At 38.8% G+C, this 25,586-nt stretch overlaps 1 protein-coding gene across 1 annotated transcript; it reads left to right on the plus strand.

Annotated features, from left to right (window-relative positions):
• Window positions 1-1,565: 1,565 nt before the first annotated feature.
• On the plus strand, window positions 1,566-16,333 carry tamalin (trafficking regulator and scaffold protein tamalin). Its single transcript, XM_059333461.1, has 8 exons — window positions 1,566-1,906; window positions 4,408-4,460; window positions 5,630-5,684; window positions 8,570-8,672; window positions 10,688-10,781; window positions 13,120-13,186; window positions 15,170-15,236; window positions 15,422-16,333. Exons 1-8 carry the CDS (start codon window positions 1,712-1,714, stop codon window positions 15,916-15,918), a joined length of 1,131 nt encoding a protein of 376 aa, XP_059189444.1. The 5' UTR covers window positions 1,566-1,711; the 3' UTR covers window positions 15,919-16,333.
• The last annotated feature ends 9,253 nt before the right edge of the window (window positions 16,334-25,586 follow it).

Raw genomic sequence — 25,586 nt, forward strand, 5'->3', positions numbered from 1 at the left:
AGAACTAAAATGAATAATGAATTATCCAAATAATTACTGAGTAATCAGTTAATCTAATCCTTTTGGATGGATCATATTTATTTTTATATATTTTTATTTTATTTATTTAGATTTTTTCTAGAGTTTTAAATCTGATTCATGAATATTAAGAGCCATAAAACAGATGATAAAAAAAAGTTATAAGATAGTATTTTAAGACACAAAATTACCAAAGAGACACTAAAATGACCTCAGAGTGACACACAGACACACAAAAAAAACAAGATACAAAATTACCACAAGGGAAACAAAAAAACTTGAGATGTAAAATAACTACAACAAGTTGCAAAACTACAACAAAAAAATATGCAAAACCAACACAAAGTCTGTGTGTTGCTCCTCTGTATGAGAGGGGGTGGTTTTGCATAACTGCCCAGAGGCCCACTGACTCAAAATCCGCCCAGGCTGATATGCAGTCTAGGAACATTGATTTCTACCTTTATCTTTCTTCTTAGTCTTCCTAAATCTACTTCCCCTACCTGTCTATAGTGGTGGAAAGTAACCAAGTACATTTACTCAAGTACTGTACTTAAGTACAGTTTTAGGGTGGTTGTACTTGAGTATTTCCATTTGATGTAACTTTATACTTCTACTCCACTATATTTTGAGGCAACTATTGTACTTTTCAAGTCAAGATTCTACATAAAAAACATGATCAATTTAAAGTGGTTTAACCTCATAACAGTTTATTACATCTTTAAAACAAGCCTTATCTTGAGTTGAATTAAATGCTGCTTATATAAATGCATCAATGACAATAATAATCCAATATATATTTGGAATATCATCACACTGTTAAAATAATCGTCATTTTTTGTCAAAATTGTTATTTTTTTTTTCCTAAATCATCTCCTCATGACGCCGGCCACCTATGGTAAAATCGCCTACATCCTCAGTTGATCAGATCATGTGATTTTACCCCTTTAAGATAATGGCCTATGTCAAGTGTGTGACTTAAGTGGATTTATTATGCCTAAGTCAAAATAAAATGTGACTTAGGCAATTTTTTTGAACATGCCTTTGTGACTTAAGCAAGATATGGTAACACTTTATTTTGAAGGTGTCTGGCTAAGACTGACATGAGCGTGTCATAAACATGACATGGGATGTGTCATGAACATTAATGACACTTTGAAGTAACATTAATGCTCATGATACTTGTCATGTAATGCTTCTGAAAGGCTTGTGTGCCTCTTAAGTAATTTATTTCTCTTAAGTTACATAATTTACACACAGTGTTGTTACTATGCCAATAGCCATCCTTTGTTACATCCTTTTGAGGGAAATGATCAATAAATGTCATATGATACTTTTGGTGAAGTTTTTTGTGTTTCCTGCAAAACTTTAAAAAATTAGTTAGGCGATTATTTGAACAGGGTGACGATTTGTAGCTCCTTAAATGTGACACAGGAACCTCCGAGGCACACATGAACGCAGCAGAAAAGGATGCACGTCGACATCGCTATTGGCACTCATTCATGTCCTTCACAATAAAAGTCCCCGCCCCCAGCCGCTACAGGAGAAACACTCAAGTCAAACTATAGTTGGCTCCACGTTGAAGCTCACTACTCGCTCAGCATCTTTCCCTGCTGGTTTCACTCTCAGAGGAACGAGACACGTTATCACTGTTTACTTTCAACAACTTCTTCACCAACTTTTTTATGAGCTCAACATGACGTTCAGGAGGCTGAAGAAGGTGAACTCCAGCGGGCCGGAGAGTGGACCCGCATCTCAAGACGACATTTATTTCCCCTCGTCAAAGTCGGACAGCTGTAGGACCGTGGACTTACCGACAAACTCCTCGGAGGTTTACAACTACAAAACTTTGGCTTATTCTGGAGGGACGCTGCCCAGAAACTTAAAAAAGGTAACTTCACTGAATATTTGAGTGCAGTTTTTTTTCTTTTACATGTTCTCATTCATTGGGTGTTGTAGTCTGAATTTATTTGTATTTATTGGTTAGTATTACTTTGGGCAGTCACAGAATCAGATGACCACTACACGATAAACAAAATAAGCCACGATATTATCGCGATTTCTACAGAAAAGTAGTTTAAAAAAAAGTCATCTTTAACTTTGTTTATGGTTCATTTTTATCTTTTTTGGTAACTTAATTACATTCAAAATGAGTTTTTAACCATAATTGTACAAAAGTGAACAAAAAGATAATTTACACTATATATCATATAAACATTATATCAATGTTTCATATTTTTTTTAAATATCAGAATTATCATAATACAAGTCCCACAATATTTAAATACAGGTATATCTAGTATAAGTTATTAACTGCACTCTAATGTTTTTTCTATTAACTTTTTAAGCTCTAATTGGTAATACAAGATATAAAGACTTGTTTTATATAAATTTTTTCCACTCTTGAGCCAGAATAATTTACTTATTTACCTTATCAGCATCCAATCAGTTCAGGTTTTGGATATACTACACTTTTCTTTACATGATGTACAGTTTATGTTGAATTTAGAGATCATTTCGTCTGCCAGAAGGAGGGGGAGGTAATGTAATGATGTCTAGACGCTTGGACTTTATCCAAAAGTCAAAGTCTTACGTTCTGTTGGATGCATTGTCCTCAGATGTGCAGCTCTGTCAGTCCCATCTGCTGATTCTTGATCTGAAAATGTTGTCTGCTGGTTCAGAGTATCTGCAGAGGGCATCTTCAGTAAAGGTCAACAGAAGCCCATCCAGGGGCAAGTGTGGACCACCCAAACACTGAATCTGATTTATGATGCATCAGGTACACATCCACTGAAATGATGATTTAACATCAAGTCTTTACAGTTAAAACCTGTAAAGTTTGGGTTTATTCACAGATAGCTGGTGTAGGACAAAACCTTTTTAATGTGACTCTGTGCAGAGATGATTTACATGTAGGTAATTGAGAAACAAGTGCAAGTTTTTGGTGCAATCATTGTCATTTTAATACATGGTGAATTGTACAACAAAATAAAACGGATATGAGCAGAACAACAGAAAACTTTAGTGGTTGAATACTTTCTCATTCACATCATAAAGTCATTTAACTTTGACCTTATGTACATGTACTTATAATAAGAATTATTATTATTATGATTATTATTACATGTACTTACATACATTATGTTTTTAATATCAATCGTACATAAAATATTAAAATCCAACTGACTCCTGAGCTCATAACTAGAGTGTTATTTATTCAGCTGTATGATTTATTTTTTGACTCCCTGTATGTTGCCTTTTTTTTTTTCAAATAAGAACACACTTGACTTCATCAGAGATAAACAAATCAAACGTTTTGACCTGTTAACAACATGTTAGGCTAGATCAGTTAAACCATAATTGAAGAAGGCTGACATCCCTCTTATCTGATGGTCTAGACTGCCACCAGTGTTACATAATACTATCCAAAAGTTTGCATGGCTAGTAGGTCAATTGGCACATTATCCTGCGTCTCATAAAGCTTGATTCAAATTTATATTCTGGCATCCCAGCTGGAAACCAGCTTAAATGGACAAGTGTAAGAGTGTACAGTAGAGAGAGGCAGAGTTATCCACAAACCTACATGCATACATGTGTGCAGTGGCTGCAGTGGAGGGCTACAACAGTGCATTGTGCACACACAGGCACAGAGATCCTGCTCCAACCACCCCCGTCCCTCTCTGAGGGTATTTGGGAATAAATGCACTCATTGAGACGTGAGCGGGACAATTCTGTAAGTGTTGGGACATAAAGAAAGCAACATTTTACTACCCAGAGAGACTGTAGCACAAAGCCGCCTTTCATAGAAGCAGCATTTGAAAATGATTGAGTTGGAACAGAGGAGGATTGATTGTAAGTGATTTAGTGGAGCCTTCTGGACAGATAGCTTCCTTATTTACACAGTCAGGTAGGGCAGAGTCTGACCTACTGTTGACTTGGTTTTTCCCTCAATGCACGTATTGTGGTACTTATTGCAGCCCATTTTTGTTTGTTTAATAGGCTGGAATTTGTACAAACGGCTCTAAATGATCTAAAGTTTCAGATAGGTCAACAAACCATCTGAGTGCCCGAAGGCGGCTGATTTTGTGTGAAACTGAGGCTAAATTTAGCAGCACTCCTGATGTTGTGACTGCGTGAAGTAAACAAAGAGCACCAAGACACGCAATTCTGGTTTCACTGATGATGTTTCCATACCGGCATAATGAACCAGTGGCTTGAAAACACAAACACACAGAGCGGCACACGTGTGCGGCTTCGGGACTTGATGGACCGGTTGATGCACTGATGTGTACAGTGGGTGTGTCGTTGGGGGAAAACCCTCATGAGTAACCTGCATTAACCTCATGCAGGTGTCTGACACGCTTCATGTCTTGTTTCGTTTTCTCCTGGCAGGGTGGCGGGCTGCAGAAGTGGAAACCCTTAACACTCACACCAGAACCACAAAGGTACCTTCATCACTCGCTGACATTTCCCCTTTTCCCTTCTTCTAATCTGATCTTTCTTCAGTCCCTCATTCAAACAGTCCTCCATAAAGATGGCAGCCATTGTTATTCATGATATTCTTTGAGGGTTGTCATGAATTTTCATGTGTTCGCTGCCCCTGCATCAGAGACGCTGCGTTGACGTCCGTCGGTCCAACAGACCCTTGTACTGTACGGTTTAGCTGTGACGTCCAGATGCTGCTGGACACAGAAGAAGTCTTGTGCAGCCAGCAGAGATCTCTTGTCATGCAATTTAGATAAGGGCGCACACGGAAGAGAGGAATTCAGAGTTGTACATAAACATCTTGTTGACCTACTCTCAACCCGGTCTTACATTTTGTATTTTGTGTACAAAAAATGCCGTTTTATAAGGAAGTCTTTGGATATAATCAACCCAGACAGCTCACAAATGGACTATAATAATCTGACATTTATTTGATTTAACGGGGATATCCACAGATGTTGCACATCATCTGGTCCATAAAACACCAGAAAACAGTAAATCAGCATATCCTTAAGCCAAAAATGACGTCCTCAAATGTCTGGTTTTGTCCAAACACAAAAAATGTGACCATTTTGGCATTTTTGCTTTAACAATTGCTTCAGTTCTTCATTGATTACATGCATCAAGTGCTTTTCTCTTCTTTGACAATCACAGAAATATGAAACGTGGAGATTTCCCCACTTTTTGCTGTTTTATATCATATTAAACTGTATTTCTTTGAGTTTAGGAGTAATAAAACAAGACATTTAAGGACTTCTACAAACTGGGATCCACATTTTCACTACTTTATGACATTTTATAGACCAATCGATCCATCGATTAACTGAGAATATATTCTGCAGATTGATCAAGCACCACTTATTTTCTACAAGTGAGATTCTTTTATTGTAAGACCCGGAAAAGCAGCGATTTCTCGAACCTGCAACCATCAAGCTTTTGGCATTTTTTTTAAAAAAGTGACTCAAACGAGGAACTGAATATCAAAATAGATGCTGAATAATTGCCCACTCAATCACACGGAGCTCCTGTTGGGAAAACTGGGAAATCTGAGGATGTAAAATAAGTTGTAACAGCTGCAGTATACACAGAAATTGAAAGAAAACTGACAAATGTCCTTTGTGTTTTCCAGAAAGGTGGTGGTGCTGGAGAAAAATGAGGAGGAGACGTTTGGTTTCGAAATCCAGGTAAGAGGATTAACAGCGACATGTCATATGAGAGGAGGGGAGTGGGGGTCTTAACCTCGAGCGCCATTTAACAGGATTTCCCTGATCGGCCACATCTCTGTCAACAGATGATCAAACTTAAGTGACTGAAGAGTGCACATCTTATCCTGTAAATCTCTTAATCCGAGCACTTGCCTGCTCCGGCAGGGTTGAAAGGTCACGCATCAGTCGAATAACTCTTTGAGTGTTAGTCTTATGACTGGAGAGCGGAGAAAATGTTTTATTTTTTCTCCCTGTGTCTGTATTTTAAGCCGTGTGGTTTGCTCACACGCTTCCCATGTATTACCTGCTTCACTCTCGCCCTCTCAGCAGGCAGACGCTTCACACATTTGAACTCAATATCTCACAGATCTCTCTCTCTCTCTCTCTCTCTGTCTCGCGCCTTGAAGCGCTGCAGCCTCACAATGTCGCCTCTGTAATGCAGACCCCATTCTTTAAATAGTTTCCTGAAATGGGTAAATGTTGGTTTTTGGCATATTAAAAGTTTCTGTCAGTGCAGCTCTGCATCGAGGAAAAGACATATTGTTCTATTTACGGTTGCGATGGAGGCTCCCGCCCTTCCTGCCCGCCTGTGGCCAAAAGGAAGTGAGATCATGAGGGCCGAGACAGAGAGGGATGAGTTTGGACTCTTTCTCTTCCTGCTGGTTTTCCTCCGTCAGTGCCTGTTGTGTTAATACTGAGCTGAAAATCCAGCATGCAAATGCAGTATTTGCGTTTCAACGTTATTTGCATGGTTATATTTTATCTCTCAGGCGGCTGAGAAGGAAGAGAGCCAGGCAGATCTGAATCATTAAACTTTCCATAAGAGACACTCGTCCAAGTTGGATCCATGTTTTAATAGGAACTCTTGACTGTAGCAGATGGAAAGCGAAATAACTTTAGTGTTTATTTATTTACAAGACACTCTCATCTCTCATTCTGTGAGTCTCTGGACCGGTTTGTTGAGGGAAAGGCCCTCAACAGTTTCAGCCGCATGTCGACGGATCGTTGTGTGACAAGGGGAAGTCTATCCATCGCCTGCATCACTCTGACCTTCTGTAGGGAGGCTGCGGTGACTGAAACAGGGAAGAGTATGCAAATAGATGTGGAAGTAACAAAAAAACTGTTCCCAAGGAAACAAAATATTAATTACATAATAAGGAGGTGATATCTTGTTAGTTTATGGAGCCAATTCTTATTAATATATAATGTATACAGTACAGGCCAAAAGTTTGGACACACACCTTCTCATTCAATGCGTTTTTCTTTATTTTCATGACTGTTTACATTGTAGATTCTCACTGAATGCATCAAAACTATGAATGAACACATATGGAATTATGTACTTGACAAAAAAAGTGTGAAATAACTGAAAACATGTCTTGTATTTTCGATTCCTCAAAGTAACCACCCTTTACTTACTAGAATATAAGACATGTTTTCAGTTATTTCACACTTTTTTGTTAAGTACATAATTCCACATGTGTTCATTAATAGTTTTGATGAATTTACAATGTCAATAGTCATGAAAATAAAGGAAACGCATTGAATGAGAAGGTGTGTCCAAACTTTTGGCCTGTACTGTATATTAGGGTTGCAGCTGTGCACTGTGTGGTCCATAAAACATCATCACACATGGTAAATAACAACATCCCTAAGCCAAAGATGACATTGTCAAAAGGTTTTGCCTAAACACAAAAAATATTCAGATTTTAATATTATAAAACAGGGAAAAGAAGAAAATTTGCACATTTGAGAAGCTGACACCAGTGATTGTCATTTGTGCTTGAAAAATAACAGAAATGCTGAAATGTTTGCCAATTAATTTTCTAACAATCGCTTCAGCTCTGCATTGGCCACAAGGGTTGCAGCAGTACCACTTACATTTGCTTATCTATGGTATTGAACTTTTGGTAATTTAAAAACTTTTTGGAACAAAGCACATTTGTTTCTTTTGTATTTATAGATAAGCAGTGGGGACATGTCCCCAGCGTCCCCAGAGTAAATGACACATGTGAGTTATACAAATCAGGTGTCGTCCAACGTGTACAGTGTTTGCTTGGTGACACAAAGAAGGAACTGAAAGCCTCAAATTATTTTCAGCTGAACTTCAGACGTCATTTGAGGCAATTTGAAGCATGTTTTTGCCCACAATGGAGTTTGTGTCTCATCTCTTAGAAAGAAACTGCATTCAGAAGGTATTTATGGACTCGAGAAACAATAGACCAATAGACCAATTATATGTATGCAAACATTGACAATGCGTGCATGCTGGTTGCAAAAAAAAACAACAGACCACCAATAAGAACACTGATCATAAAGAAAACTAACAAGCAAATTCTTCTATTCTTTATTTTACTGTTGAAATGCTGTCTCGATATTATAACAACAAAGGGAAGTAAAAAAAATTAATGAAGGAATATTGTAATATAAATGTACAAAAATGAAGACTTGTACTAGAGACTTGTACCTTTTCGTTTGTGGCTGCCCACCGCACAACATGACATGTTGAAAATAGTTTACAAAAGGTTTAATACAATGACTTTTTAATGCACATGTGGGCATGTCAGAACAGTTTAAAAATGTGACCCTGTCCTTCAATATTGAAAAGCCTACCAGAGATTTCTGTTTATTCAGAAGAGAAAGGCTCTGTGTGTCTCATGCAAGATACTATCTGCCTTCCTGTCCTGTCCGTCACAGCTTCCTCAGCTCGTCATTCAGAGGTTTATCAGTGTTGCTTTGTAAATAGCCACTTTATTTCCAAACTGCTGACATCAAACACATTGTGTAAGAACTTTCCTGTACATAAAGAAGAAGGAAGTTATCTATAAAGCCCTTTTTCTGAGTGATTGTTCTGTCTCTTTCAGACTTACGGCCTGCACCATCAAGACCAAAACTCAGTAGAGATGTGCACGTTTGTGTGCAAAGTGCACGAAGACAGTCCGGCCCAGCAAGCCGGACTTAAAGTTGGTGAGTTTGTTTGCATTTCTCTTTTTGTATCGAAGCCTAAAATAACCTGGAAAACCTTCGTAAAAGGGGAAGTGAGCGTTTCAGAAGGTTTTTTTTGGTTGAGCTCATCCTCTTTTTACACCTGCCAGCTGACCGTACGTCAACAAAAGCATTCGTGTGTTTGGCCGGCCTTTTAAGGAAGTACAAATATGACTGTTTGCCTACTCATTTTCCAGTCAACAAACAACTTAGCGAGCGGCTATTTCAGCCAACACGTATGTGCCAGCTCTTCTCACCAACGTGGCAGATAGAGTAAAGCAAAGACAACCTCTCAAATGCCAGTTTTAAAGGAAGTGTTATTTTTATTTGGCAAACATGACTTGTTTCCTTTTTGGTCCTTTAAAAAAATAATCCTCAAAGATAGAAACAAAGTCTGACTGATTTTTAAAGAAGAAATATTTACAAGAAATGTTTGTCCAAGTGAGATGAGAAGAGGACGCTGTGGTCTTGATGTCATGCTACAGACGGGGTCTATACAAGGTCTTGAAAGTTTGGAAAATGCTTCATTTTGTGTTTTCAAGGTTTGGAAAAATTCAAATGTAATCCTTAAATTATTTAATTTTCAACATAATCTTGTCTTTATCTACTACTAGATTATTGGCATTGTCAAAGGTGAATTTTGTTATGACTGACAGGAGAAAAATATTAAAATGTTGCTTCAGATTCTGAAGGAAATCTTTATGGATCTGTTGATTCTGGAAAGATTAAATGATCATAACATACAAAGTTAATATAGACTTGTCACGATAATTACAATATCGACTTAACAAGGTCAACAAAAGTGATGGAGGTCTGTTTGCATGAAAATTTCATCAATACTTTAGCCAACATGATGCTGGAAAAAAACAGCAGAGTTTCTCAACCATTATAGGACTTACACTTCAACATTTTGTCACAAAATCTAAGCCAAATGAACAAGAAAAACATGCTGAGTCACCTTTAGTCATTTCTGGTTGCACAGAAAAAACATTGGCGGCCTGTTGTTGTTGTTGTTGTTGTTGTTGTTGCCAGAGTCCATTTTACTTATTGCTTTGGTTGTGCGGTTTTAGTTTATTACTTTTATTTTAATTTATTTGCATGATTACGCTGTATAATTGCCATTACATCAGTGGCATAAAATGTTCTTAGAATAAAAATATTATTGTTTATCACAGTTATTTCTGGGGAAATCATAACGGGCCTAAATTAATTTAAAAAAAGCAATACAATAAAGTGACAATATTCTTTAATGTTATAAATGTATTCTGAAGACTTCAACTTTCGCAATTGCATTTTTAGTAACAATTTAGATGTGATGAAGGCTTCAACGGCGCTTGAAAAGTGCTTTTATTTTACTATTAAAAAGTTATTTGAACACTTTTACAGTTTGAGTAAAGTTTGCAGAGCACTGCAATTTATTACTCTGTATATTGTCTCTGGTCACAAGCTGTCCGCTCTTAATGTCTCCGTCAGTGTGTCAGAAAAACAAAGCAGGTGATTCTCCACCTCCTTCCTTAATCCTGCGTATGTCACTTCAGTTTCACTTCCTACATTCCTCACATGCTCGCTCTATTGTTCCCTGTGTCTTGCTGCGAACACGATGACCTCATCGCATGAAACAAAACAGGCGGTGGTTTTTGAAAGAGGAAAAATGAAACCTCACACAGGCCGCTGTCACGCACATAGAGTTCACGCCACATCTGAACAGCCTGAAGTGAAACAGCATGGCTATGGCAGATTAATAAACACACATGACTTTAACATGATTTAAATGAGCTTCTATCCAGTGATGAGGTGACTGCAGTTCATTAACGAGCCGTACGCCACGACTGCACACGTCTTCCACATTTGTGTTGCACATGTGTTGAGGCTTCATTTAGAATCAAACAGTTGCTGGCAGCTTGCTGTAATTGAAGCCACAGTGGATTGAAGTGCATCCTGACCTGATGGCTGCTGGTTAACACACTTGTTTTTTCTGTGTGTGTGTGTGTGTGCAGGGGACACCATCTCAAGTGTGAACGAGTCCACCGTGGAGGGATTTCGGCACAAGGAGATTGTGCAGCTCATCAGGGCCTGCGGCAACTCACTCAGGTACACAGACACAGAAAACAAAAGCTGTGGATGTTAGAAACATTATGATTGCATTCAAATGTTTTTCTCAGATTTTTCTTCCTTTAATTAGCATATTTTTTCAAACCATTAGTCGATGTGATGGAAAATTGGAAGCAATTTAGATGATTATTGAACTAAAAGTTTAAATAATCTGGTTTGTGTGGAAACAAAAGCCAAACAAGACTGTTTGGCTGCTAACCAGGCTGTCAGAACTCGGCTTGGAAAGATTTCTTCAGAGGGAAACAAAACGTGTAAATTACAAGAGGGAGATTCCTCCTCAGGTTCATTAAGCAAACACATTAGCTATAATTGAAAACAGAGATCCTGGTGTCTCCCGTGCACAACAGTATCTCACAATTAATAGGAGGGTAATGTTCTGGTTATTGTTGCTTCAATCAAGTTCAAGCTTGTAAAAATGTATTCAGTTTACATGTGGCAGCATTCATTCTTTTGAGCTGTAACGGGGGAATGAATGGAAAAGTTTGAAAACCAATGGTTTAAGTTATTAACGTAACAAAAAAACAAACCAATTTTAGCTTCTGAAATATGAGGGCAGCTGCTGCTAATTTCTAATCGCTGTCAGATGCATGTGTTTATGTTTTGGACTGATGGCAGGATAAAGTCAGCAGTGATTGGAAGATGTTGCTTCAGGCTGTGAAAAATTCACATTTTATAGTCTGAAGAGCTGGTTTTGCCTGGAGAAGAAAGGAAAACAGGAATATTTATATTAACGTCCAGAGGCGGGGTGAAACAGCAGTCATCAAAGAGAGAAGCAAGAAACGATATTGTTCAATATATGGTGATTAAGTATGGGAAGTGATTTGATTTTATTGACACCAGGGCCGTTATCTATTCTGCTTATTGCTCAGGTTCTTGATAGATATAACATCAGATAATTACCCTCGATAACAATCGTGCTGCTCGGTTAGGAAGTCAATCCTGCATAGAATGTCAAATACAAAACAGTTTAAGCCCACGTTTTGTCGAAAAATGTTTCAGCCTTTTGTCTGATGTTTCCCTTATTTTATATTCTCATTTTACAGACATTGTTTCTTTGTGAAATGAAGCCATGCTTTAGACCATTTGTTCCTCTCCGACAGCAGTGTAGTCTGTCAGATTTTCACGAGATGACTATTAATTCAAAATTATGATATAATTGAAATTTCAGAAAACTGTGTGAATATGAGTCAAATTCATCTGAAAACACAGTTTATTATACATTTTGTCTATTTTTTATTACAAATAAATTACACTCAAAAACAGGGTGTCAGGGAGGTTGAGAGGGTTTGTACGATAGCGAGAACAAAAAGAAACGATGAATGACTTGCACAATATTATCGTATGTGTATTATCAACACGATATAAAGATATCCTTTTTCTAAATATGGTTATAAGTAATAATAATAATAATATCATTGATAAGCTCAGAGGCGCACGATTCAGATGGATCGGACAATTTGGAACAGTTCTCGAACAGCACTCCTTCTCAAACCGTCTTTCCTGAAAGACATTCTTACTAAGTGTCAGAGACAATGGTGTGAAGAATGAGGAAAATAGAGCAAGAGAGAGAAGTTTAAACCCTGGCTCTGGTCATGCGTGAAGGGGCATCCTTGTCAGATTGGTTGCTTTGGAAAACTATAGAATCTGTCAGACAGACTCCTCACTAATCCGATATCAGGAAGGTCTGGGAAGAGGTGGTTTCAAGCAGTTCTGTTGAAGCTCAAAAGTTCAAAACAAATCGGGAGATCGTGTTCTGTTTAATGTCCTCATTTTTATTGAGCGTAAATTGATTTGGCAACCACAGCTTAAGCATCACGAACATCTCTTTTAGGACTTGATATCATTCAAGTCGAGTGCTGAGTGGGGCTTTAATCTGAACCACTCTCTTCCTCATCCTCCTCCTCTGCTCGTTAAAGATTAAAAGGACAATTAGCGAGGCGGCCGTCTGCGAGCTCCGGGAGCTGCTGCTTAAAGCGTGAGGTGAACCGCATCAGTGGGCACAGATTTTATAGACTGACTTCATGAAATTATACTTACAACTGGAGTCCGTATTACAAGTGAAAAAGAACTCATAAATCGGTCGCCCACTCGTGTAATTCAAAGGTTTTTCCACGATGAAGTGCCTTGAGTGGAAACTGTATATGTTCCCTATCCTTCCCCCTCTCTCGTAAACACCAGGCTCATTCCCGCCACCGCCTTATGAACAGAGCCTTTCATAACTTTTTCTTTTTTATCGCTGTTGTCTGCCCTTGTAGTTTTTATTAGTGCTTCCTGTTACGCTTATTAACTCTATTGCCTTCTGGTTTTACGCTCACAGGCTGGAGACGGTTTACAGTGACTCAATCCGAAAAGCGGAGCTGGAAGCCCGGCTGCAGTTTCTGAAGGTAAGTTTTTTTTTTTTTCTTGTTTTTTTTTACTGTTGCTGCAGCAGTTTTTCACTGTTTGTCAGCAGTGAGTCAGCCTGTTTGTGTGTGTCCACCACACACACACACACACACACACACACACACACACACACACACACACACACATTATGTTACATGCTAGATATAGATGCCACCCTCCTCCCTCCCCACCTGTCTCCCCAGCAGCTCCACCTGTTGCATCAGCAGTTCACTGATCTCTGCAGACATTCTCAAACTCGTGGCTGTTAAAAAGCTGCCAGCTTTCCCCCCAAAGATTACAGCAGCTGTCCCGCTCTAATCCACGAGTGTGTGAGAGCTGCAACACAGCCGCTTTCTGAGACTCTAATCCAACGTTTTAAAGATTAACCTGCTGCTCAACACATTGCATGTGTGCAATGTTGATATCTTGCTAAAATATGAATTTGTTGTTATGTTGGTTTAGACCATGGATGAATAATAGAACTGCATATGGTGTTTTCTAGTGGAAAATTGCAGTATTGCAGCAAGAAATCCCTCTGTAACCCAAAAAGATTTCCCCCCATAGACAAGAGACCTCTGTAAAAATGTTGACACAGGACACAGTTTAAGGTTAATTATGGCTCTTTCTTTTTTTTTCTTCTCGAAAGTATATTTGTTTAAATTTTTGCTCATTTTCAACAAACCAACAAAAAACATTGATAAACATTCAAAAAACAATCCCTCCCAATAAAACAACACCTTCGGCAAAAGAAGAAAATAATCAATAGATTTTGAAAATAAATAATAATTATTTCTATTATTTCTAATAATTATAAATATTTTAAACGGTCAATAATATACCCAGAATAATCAGGAGAAAAATAATTTAAAAAACTAAATAAATATTTAAAATAAAAAGAAAATGAAAGAACAGTAACATAAAGACAAAAGATATATATTTACAATCAGCCAGTTTTAAAATCAAATTGTGACTCTTTTTATTATACATTTTTGATTTTTGATATTTGTCAAACTTGAACAGGAACTTTACGGGGAAGGCGGCTTGGATAAATGCTGCTCTATGTATTCATCGGGCCCAGAAATAATCTGGCAAAGTGATCAATTCTCATTAAACAGACACCATTTTTGGGTCCGGTGTCCATTTCTACAAAAAACACTGACTTAAAAGAAGAACCAACTCAGGGACACGGTAAAAACTTATGCAATCATATTCACTTTAAGCTACACGTCAATTCCTGGTACTCAGGAAAGCCCTCTAATATTTCATCTTCCTGTTGGTTTTAGCCTGCTGCTTCTGTTATTTGTCAGTTTTTCTGTTTCACACATACTGTCCCCTGTGGATACAGATCATTCAGTTATCTGACGAAGTTGAAGTCTGTTAAACGTGAGCAGGAAACTGTTACAGCCCATTACAGTTTATAACTAAAATCACACTCAGAGCCCAGACCTCCACCTTGGTGCATTCACATGCTCCTTGGATGGTCCCATTTTCAAAATGTATTAAGTCATCCTTCTGAATCGGTGTGTTTATAAGTCGTAATGCGAAAAAAAACATGGACGTGCTCAAATTGTTTGAACAACACGTTCATCACTGTTTTCGCGTGACGACAAGAGCAAAGAAAACCGATCAGGTGAGCCATGAAACAAACTGCAAATGAATGTCTCTTGCAATTTTACCCAAAGTAGAAAAGTAGTTTGTGTGTCTGCCACGTGATTCAGATCCTCTCCAAAATGTAAAGGGTTCTTCTTGGCCCATGCTGCAGCCTTCCCTTCTGCCAAGTTTCATGAAAATCAGGCTGGTTGTTTTTCTGTAAACCTGCTGATAAAACATGACCTGCTTGGTGGAAGCAATCGATATGTCCTACCTTGTAGCATTGATTTACACCACAGAATTAAAGTCCTTTTTTGTGAGTTATTTACAGCCTGTTTTTTTTTTAATATCTTGTCACAATCAATTTAACCTGTATCTATTTTCCTCTGTAGCAAACTCTTCATGAGAAGTGGGATGAATATCGGTCGCTGATGGTGCAGGAGCAGAGGCTTGTTCATGGTAGGTTGTCTGTGGAATTTTGTGTCGCTTTTGAATCATTTAACTTTATTTCACTTGGATAATAAATCCACTCAGTCTTGGTGCTATTTCCATATCCATAAAAAACAAAAATATGTATATGTTCAGTGACTAAAGTCTAAATCTTATCTTAAATGAACTTCCTAACTCTACCTTCCTTCCTGTAGGTATAGTGCTGAGTGATGCTGCAGTGTACGAGTCCCTGGAGTCAGCAGGCGTGTACGGCAGCCTCGGCACTCCCAGCCCGGCCGCTGAGAGAGCCCTGCGCTGCACCGGCACCGGCAGCACAAGCAGCAGCGCCAGCTTTCTCAGCACGGCCACCGAGGACGACCCCCTCTACCAGACCTGCATGTACCAGGTGGACGGCAGCGTGGACTCGGACAGCACCAGCACAGACAAAAAGAAAGAGCAGCCACCGCAGAGGAAGCTACGCCTCCGACCGGCCAGCGAGCTCTTCACGTCGGCCAAGACGCAGCTGACCCGCAGCGCCAGCACACGCAGCTACATCAGAGGGTCTTCATCAACGTCGTCCGCCCCGGCGGAGAAGCAAGGAGGATTCAACTCGCTGCAGAGGAAGCCCAAACAGAAAAGCTTCCGCAGGCGTCTCCTAAAATTCATCCCTGGCTTAAACCTACCGCTGGAGGAGGAGGAGAGCAAACTGTGAGCAGCAAACTGAGCTGTTCAGCTAAACTGCAGACCCAAAGACTTAAAGCACCACTGACTGTCAAACTAAACTGCCAAAGAAAGACATGCAAGCAGCCCCAAAGAGTGAAGAGACCAAAGGCTAAGAACATGTGGCTACGTTCTGCAGCCCTCAGTGTTTCACAGCTGTAAATAACTTTCGTTTCCTGTTGTTCTTTAAGTTATTTATTTATTTTAACATGTCTGCTTTATGTACAGAATGAAGGATTTTTCAGTTTTTACTGCATGCACCTACTTTTATTTTGACAGCAGAGTAAATGACCCGTTACCGTTTGTGATTTTGCAATGCAACATTTTGTAAGAGACAAGTTTGATATCTACTTTAGATTGATCCTGTTTTATTTTTTTGCCCTGCCTAAGTCACGGTTCCTAAAAATAAAATATGTGTCATTTTCAGATTTATACTCTCGTTATTTTGTGCAGAAGTTGCAAGAAAAGCCGTTTTGTTCCAGAAGCCACAACTGTTTGTGGGAATCGTAGCTTCCAAACTTAAATTAGCGCTCAGACCTCGAGTGTTCACACAATCTGTTTGCAATTTCCCCCAGATGAGATGTCTCGTACGGCATGTGATGCTTTTAAATATAGCAAGCTTTCATAGTTCTACAACCTCTCACTCGAGTTCTGGAGGTTAGCGTCTGGTTTCGGATGGTTTGAGGCCTTTTGTGGTGTGAGGTATCCAGAAAGGAGGCTGTTGTATCAGCTATGACACAGTTTATTGTTGGTAGGATGGTGAGGAATGTGCGGAGAAAGGCATGACCCAAAATTCCAAACACAACCGCTTTCTTTCAGCTCCTGCAGACCAATGCTGATTCCTCCTCTTCCACGCTCCCATATTCCCATGGCAGCTTCAGTTGACCAAGAGCTCGTTCTGTGTGTGTGTGTGTGTGTGTGTTGGGCGGGGGTTGCTTGGAGTCTTTTCATTCCTGGCTCCCAGCTGACCCATGAGGTCATGGTGGTCACTCTCTCCGGCGTTGATCCCTTTTGTCCTTTGCCGCTCATTCACAGATGCGTCAGGAGCGTTGATGATGGTGAGCGATGGTATGTGGCCATGTGTTCAAGCCGAGCCCTCCGACTGTTGTGGCCACGTTAAGGAGAAGCGGTAGGGGGGTGACATAAGGGATTGTTAAGCAAGCTTGCCGGTGCTTGAAACATGGGTTGAGAGTGAATGCATAACGAGGGGGTAATTATTCAAGACGATAGTACATTAAAAACAATGTGTGAAAGGGCCATTTAACAAAGACAGAGGGCCCAAACAAGGAGGGTGCTCAGCAATTAAGTCAGTGGGCGGTTAGTATAGGAGGGTGGCTAGTCAATAACACTGTCACAAATGTTTGGATGTCGCCCTACTGCTAAAATACCACCGTGGAGTCAAAGACTAACTGGTGAATTTGTTTTGCAGTAGTCTGTTTGAGAATAAACTGCAGATGGAGGCCAGTTTCTGCTCCTTGTGCTGTTTTTCCCACTCACAGAACCATTAAGAACATTTTAAAGGGGAGATCTGAAAGGTGTGAACCTGAAGAATAACCTGAATTTGAATAATGCAGCTCAGCACTGTTGGTCAAGTTGTTCAAGTCATAAATCTGCACGAAACTTTGTGTTTTAGTTAAGTGCCTATTCAATTATAGAAAGTTCAGAGTGTATAGGGACATAAAAGATTATAATGGAAACCATTGCCATGCTCAACGATGTCTCATAAGTTGTTTGTTAATTTTTGGTATTTCTGATATTTCTTGTTTCACAGATTTGGTGCTAAATGTAATCATTTTTACAAGTCAAAAGTCATTAAAGAATCTCTCAAATACCATTTTAGGACACAAAGAACTTTAGGGACACCATAGAAAAAGCTGTGATTTAGTATCAAAAGTTTTTGCAATTGGAGGACAACCCCCTAACTGTCAACATGCATAAGAAAAGCCACACATATTCTGAATGCTTTAGGGCTCTGAAGTCTTGAATCCACAAGAGTCTCAGCTTTCCAGTGATATTCAATTTATGCAAATCCAAGACTGTTTAGAGACCCCAGTATGCAGAAATATTCAAGTAGTAATTTACAGTAGTAATAGTGCATGTAAAAAACTGCATTAAACTGCACTTAAAATTAGCATAATTTCTATTTTGAAGTTTTCAACAAACAAACACATGGTTTCTTCTGATCCTGTTAGTGATGTAAAATGAGAAGCTTTGAGAAGAGGAAGCAGAAGGGCCTGCAGGACATAGTTGAGCCTCTGTGGTGAAACATTTCAGACCAGCGAGCTCTTTCTCAAGCAGGGCGTGCGTCACAGTTTCTGATGGGCCGTTAGTGCCTCTGGTCAAATGAATGGATCAGTACAGATGCTTTGATTGGTTAAAAATAAGGAAGCGGTTTGCTCTTGCAGTGTTTTTAAAAATACACACAGATGAAACCACACATGTTCTTCTCAAACAAGAAACAAACCTGTCTGAAGCAGAACTATCACTCAAAAAGTCTCGGTGTCATAAAGCGTGGGTGGCCTTGTGTGGCATTTTGGAGTCTGTTATGTCTGATAACGGGACAGGAGCTTGAGCAGGCTGTCAAGGCACAGGATGTGGGTGACAAATATGCAGGAAATCGACTATAAAGATAAGAGAGTACAACGGCTAAAAAGACTGCATCATATGCATGTGATAATCTGCATGTTTGTCTGTCGCTGTGTGTGTTTGACAAAGAAAGAGAAACGTTAACGTGCAGTAAAATGAGAATGCGACACATCAGACTGGACATCTGCCCCGAGAGACGACAGGTGTGGATTAAAAGAGAGTTCAGGGTCAAAAGTTACACATAAAAACTATCTTTTACTTTTAAAAATGTCTATAAAATGTGAGTTTAGCAGAAAAAAGAGAAAAACAAGGCTGTCCAGCATGACTGGGACGAATCAGCTTTTGCAACAGTATCTTTAAACAAATGCAAATTGCAGAACGCTCTTCATAATCTGCATCTGAGATAATGATTCTGCATTTGGTTTCCCAGCAGCAGTAAGCCGATACCTTAAAGGTTATATTGTCTCTTTGTGGCTTTAACAGCCTCTTTTTCCTGAAGCTGCTGCTCATAATTTCCACCCAACAGATTGTTAATGGACAGCTCAGTTTTACAGTCAGAGCCTCTTATTTAAAAGCCGTCTATTTTAGTAACCCCCCATCGATACAGTCCATAAAAAGTTTTCCAGTAGCTGCAAGAATCAGAAACACATTTCAAAATGCACGGTGCTCGATTATTATGATTTAATGATATATAAATAGCAGGATGAAAGAATATTTTAATATTTTCTCAATCAGCATCTTATGATGAGCAATCAGGTCTGACCTGAACAATTTTCAGTAATTTCTCATGAAAGATTTCTGTATTTGATTTATTTTTCCATGGTTGTCTTGTTGGTTTTCTCCTCAGTTGGAAAAAGAGATAATATATCTACATATTTCCATGCACAGTTTAGAAACAGACAAAATCAAAATCTGATGCCAGCTGTGTGGTTTGTTTGCAAATGTCATCAGCGCTATCAATGAATCTGCTCAAACAACACTCACACGTTCCTGATGAAGAGATATGCCGAGAGTTTGAGTGTAACTGAGGATGTTTTTCTTCCAAACTTGAACTTTGATTGCTGCTTATTAAGTCAGGAAAGTCTAATTTTATATGATATAAGTGCAGTTGATGGACATGAAGGCCACTTTTCAAAAATACCAGAAACACAAACAGTCCTACAGTAGATGGACTCCTGTAATGGAAACTAGGAGAGCTGAGTTACATTAATAAATATAAACCTTTGATTTTCCTTTTCTGCCCTAGTGCTACTAAAAAAATAACTGGCTTTTGGACCAGTTTCATTTTACACGTGGAGAACTCCTTAATTGAACTACTCAGATTGTTAAAAAATAGTCGCTTACTGTCTTTCTGAAGTGGATTAGGGTCTCGCTGCAGACCACCAGGCTCAGCCTGATTCCTCCGTCAACCAATTTTAGGTCCCAAACCTGGAGTAGAAGTGACTTTTGAAAATGTGCATGCTCGAGAAGATCATCAGGATCTGATAGTGTTCATTAGTTAGAATAAACCACCCAACCACCCCCAATAACACCCAGGTAAACAATACGACCTTGATATTTTGTACTTATAAAGTTATAGAACATAGAGTAAGCTGCTTCTAACATTATGAGTTAGTTAACGAAAACTAGTTATGCTATGTTGTTCCTAAACCAACATTAATGTTAGCTGTACATGACTTAACCCTCTGAACCCCAAGCCGATTCAGGGCGTTTTTTGCTGTTTTACATTTTACTCACTGTGGCCTTATATTTTACTGAAATATGTAAAATATATATACGTCCTGAACCTCTATGGAATCAGCACAATCATGGCTAGAAGAGGGAACAACTCAGAAATGTCTTCTGTGCAGAGTAACACAATAATAATGTCATACATCATAAAAAAAGAAAATATACAAGTTAAATTTCTCTGATAAATGATGTATTTACTTTTCAAGTGTCATTAATATTGGGGTGGAAAAATGGTTCTCCACATGCTATATATGTTGAATTATTTGCATTTTTACAACCTATACTTCAAACCTCTCCTCTCTGGTCTGTGTAAACAGCCTGCAGTTCAGTCAGCTTTTCAGTGAAAATTTATCACATGACCGTTTGATTTCGCAAAATCAATCAGTTTCCTGGTTGTTAAGAATTTAATGTTAATGTTTAATGTTTTAATGTTGTTATTTTTGGTGATGTTTTAAATGAGGCATGCAGAATAAAGGGATTTTGACAGAAACATCACAAATTATAGCTTCATCTTGGTTACTTCTCCTAAATTTCTTTCTATGATAAACAGTGTATTTTTGGCAAATACTGAAAGAAAACATACATTTTGACGGAGGGTTAGAGGGTTAATAAGCAACGCAATAAATTTCATTATGTGAATTATAGGACAGTAGTTTTGGACTGAAAGTCAGGATATCCCTATCTTTGTGGCTTTCATTTTGGCTATTCTTTTCTTTTTATGTCTTTCATGAGTCCCCAAACCTGGAGAAGTAGAGAGTAGAGAGAACAAACCTCAAGTTCAGTGCTAAAAAGCTGCTGTGTTTCTATAAAGGATTAGGCGGGAAAAGCAATGAAATCTTCCTAGACCTAGATCTTTTATTAGCCTATAAAGCAGAGCAGAGAGTTTGGGGCAAAATAAAGTCACTGCAGGATCTGTGAGTATAAACTAAATGTGTTCAGTTACTGTAGCAACACTTTGTACTCATCATCTCTTCATGTGGGTCTCTCCAGTTACATAGTAAGACCTTAAATGACATCTCCCACCCACCCATACACACACACTTCCTGTTTAAGCAAGTGACAGGTGTGAATATCTGTGCCATTGAATATGCTTTTATTTCTCTTTGCTGCTCATATGTCAGACAGTCATGACCATTTAGCTTTAATGCGAACACAGGGAACACAACAGCTGCATGTGTCTAAGCTCAGTGTAAATTTAGTCGTGAATGAGTGAATCATTTGTATATTAGCTGGTAGTGGCAGGCTTAGTCCTAACACAACACATATGTGACTGTGTTTGGCTTAAACGCTGCCTCTCTCTGTCGTTTTTTGTCCTGCTTACAAAAGCATCAGTCATCCATCAGATGTGGAATAAATCTGGATTAAACCTAATCATTTACAGGTTATTTTCCTGATTTTAAAGTAGCCTGTGTGAGCTGGTTTTCCTCAGGATGTGAAACATGCACACACTGTGTGTACAGATGGTGTACTGAACTCTGAGTTATTAAACGAGTTCCTCTTTTTCACGATTGTTTTATGATGTTTGAGAAAACCAAGTCTGATAAGGAACCAGCTGCCAGTCGCTTCCACTCTCTGAACACACATGGAGAGAGAAAAGTATTATTCATTTTAGAATTACATCAATCAACTCTCAGACTTGGGGTAATTTTTTAAAGTAAGTATTAAGGGGGACATCAAAAGAAAACTATTACTATTATTATTACATATATATTCCTATAATATAGACCCTCCAGGTTGTTTCAGACACGTGAATCGAAGGGTTAAGGACTAAAGCAGTGTTATATAAAACCTTTGACAGCTGTGATGAAGTAAGAGAAAGTCCTCAAATACAATGGCAGGAAGTGTCGTGGGGTTGTATCTTTAAACACAGCGTGGTCTCAGTTTTGAAACCTTTCCCCCAGAAATGATAGAAGTTGAATAGGTCAGGTAGATTATTTGCCAAAGCCACAAAACCTATTGATGTTTGTAACCACTTGTGTTTAGAGCACACCAATAGGCATCCACACGTGTGTTGAAAGAAAGAGAACGGCGACAGTAACCTCTTCCTGTCTCCAAAGACAGGAAGTGGTGGGGATCACCCTGTTCTGGAGATGCTGAACAAATACAACCGACCACGTCCACACTGACTGTAACAGTTAAAGAGAGACACACAGCATATTGTCCCCATCTCCCACCACGTCAGAGCAAATGAAATCAGCATGCTCGCCTGAAAGCTCAGGCTGCAGAGCAGGAGCGCCTGGGCTTCAGGAATGCTGTAAGCTGTGGTGTTTGTCCAAGAGGAGAGAGGATGTTGACTCACCGGGGTTTTTTTTTTTTTTTCAAGAGCCAGCTCCAGGAAAACAGAGAGGATGGAGCCCAGAGATACTGTACTGTGTTCCCAGAAGGCATTATGATTAGAATTAGCTGAAATTCTCTGGAAGATGACATTCTGCTTTTGTGTGATGATGACCTACGTAAACTTTTCCTTTCTCCCTTTTCGTCATTAAAAACATCTTAAACTGACACAGGGTGTGGCCTGAAATTACTTTGATTATCCATAAAGCTTAATGATAATATATCTTATTCATTGGTGGAATGTAAGTAAGAACATTAAGTCAAGTGCTGTACTTAAAGTACAAATTGGAGGTACTGGTAATTTATGAGTATTTCCATTTTATGACACTATCATTCTACTCCACTACATTTTAGAGGTAAATATTGTACTTTTTACTTAATTAAACCTCATAACACTATATTAAGTAGTTAAAATTAGCCATGCCTGGACAAGAGTTAAACACTGCTTACATAAATACATAAATAGTAAGAATCCAATAACATATCCAGAATATAAATAACAGTTTGAGTGGGTCCATTCTGCATAATGAGTTCCTTTACTTTTGATACTTTAAGAACATTTTGATGCTGATACTTTTGTACTACAGGACTTTTACTATAGTGGAGTAATTTAACAGTGTGGTACTAGTACCTTTATGTAACAGTAAGTAAGGAATCTGAATACTTTTCCCACCACCCATCTTATTAAAAAGCTTAAACCAGCCACTCATTTTCTACCTGAAGCTTCAAGTAAATACAACTGAGGAAAAATGGCAGAAATGGAAATGGAGTATATTCCGCCAAAACGCTCTTCTTTTGTTAAAATATTTTTCTATATGTATGTAAGTTCAGCAATATATATAATAACCAAAATCATTATCAAGAAAACCATGGAAAATGTTAGATATCAGCTCTTAAATTAAACTCTTATTAGCTATTTTTGTTGTTATCATTATATTTGTCCAGGCAAATGTACCTTTAGTTGTACCAGACATTAAAATGAACAAGACATTGAAGAAAACAAGGGTGGTCTAATATTTTTTCCATGACTGTATGTATGATGGCATGTCTACATGTCTATTATTGTAAAATAAAAAATAAAATTCCTCTTACAATAATAATTAATAAAAACACCCTATGTTCTAAAATTTGTTCAAATTATACTGTAAAAAGCTTAATCAAAAATAAAGAATTTAATATATATTTATATCTTGTTATATGCGTGGGTACATAGTATACAGAGTTGCTTTTATCTGATGCAGTTTGATTATTCTCACTTCTTGCCCACACACACTCCACCTCAAAGGCCTTCACTCTCAATCCAAGAAGGTAGAACTGACTCATCTGCGGTGATGATCCACACACACGCTTCACATTGAAACCAAACATTTTGAGGGGGCTGGTAACACAAGAATGACGACTATGGAACAAGACACTCCGCAAGTTGTGATATCATGTTGCTAAAACTACCCGAACTGATCGCTTTTTTAAAAAGTGTGTTGGGAAAGGAGGAAGTTTGCGCGTCTGTCTAGTCACTGTGTGGTTTGTCGGCTGCTTCTTCTTCTTCTTTTTTCTCTCCATTTGGTTTGAGATCACATGGTTACTAGAATACATCTCACAGCATGTTTCTTTGCTTTTGCAACCATTTAGGAGCAAAGGTCGTTTCAGTGTTACATTAAAAGAAAATCTCTTTTTATGTTTAATCTTTTACACCTTTGGAGATGTAATTTTCACATGACTCACTGTTTCATCATTTGCTCTCGAGAGCAGTTTGTTGGGCTGAATTCGGCACCAAAATAGACAATGACTGTACTCTGCATGCTGATGAGACTGGGGAATTCACTGTGATTTGAAAAGAGACCAAACATAAGCACATTGGGGCAAAGCTATTATCCATTTCCATCTGAATGGCAGCTGTGGTTGTAACAGCTGACATTTCCCTTCCACCCTGTACAAGTTTCTTCAATCCCCGTCTCTTACTGACAAGCTAGGCTTTGTATTGTTTGGGGATTTCACTTGCATCAGTGCAATCAACCCCGGTGCACACACAAACTCTTTATAAAGTCCCCCTGCTTACTCTTAAACAACTGGCTCCTGACCTTGAACAAGTCCAGGAAACTTTGAGACAATAACACCGCTATTTCATCCATGGACTGTATCTGGAAAAACAAGAGGAAACTCATTGAAGAAAAAAGATGAAAAGGGGCCAAAGTCAGCCAAGAGCCAATATGCGTGAGTCACTGGTGGCGACTGTCCCAGGCCTGGAGAGCAATCAAAACAAAAAGCACCCAGCAGCCCAGTGCGGTGGCCCAGCAGGGCCTGTGAGGAGATAGGGAGTTCCTGGAGGTGTTAGTGCTGCCTCCTGGATTTCAGGCTTTACCAGGTGTTTGTAATGCTTTGTAATGCTTTTCCTAGGAAATGAGGAAAACACTACCATCCCATGTCCTCACCTCTTCTCTGGAAAGAGACATAAAATGAACCGAGGTGTGAATAAAGGCAGAGATTCTTCTTTGTGACCTTGTTTTATTGACGTATGGTGGAGTGCAACTAAGCACATTATTCAAGTACTTCAGGTACTCCAGATATGTTACTCTTGTCGGTTAATGTTTGTAAACACACAGGTGGCTCCTCCTTCACTAGCTCCACAAGCTGAAAGGAGAGAGCGAATGAACGCAGCCGTGACCGAGCGAGCTCGACAGTTAATGAAGAGAGGGAGTGGCATGAGCGAGAACAAAACCGTTAATAAGAGAACGTTATCTTCTGATTGTTTCATGGCAGTTACGCTCTCAAGAACAAACAAACACACCCACAGCTTCAAACAGCCCTGAGGGAATGTGCCGCGTAGTTGGATTTGTATGTCACTCCGACATAACACAGCAGAAGGACACAAAGAAGCACATTCTCATCCCAGGTCATCAAATGGATTTTTAGACTAAACATCCGCATCTCAGTTATTAATCATACAGAGCCACAAATAGAGACATTACTTCATTATGGAGCATCCTTCAGACAGCTGTTTTATAAAGAAGA

Source organism: Centropristis striata, chromosome 5 (assembly GCF_030273125.1).
Source record: "Centropristis striata isolate RG_2023a ecotype Rhode Island chromosome 5, C.striata_1.0, whole genome shotgun sequence".
NCBI classification, from domain to species: domain Eukaryota; kingdom Metazoa; phylum Chordata; class Actinopteri; order Perciformes; family Serranidae; genus Centropristis; species Centropristis striata.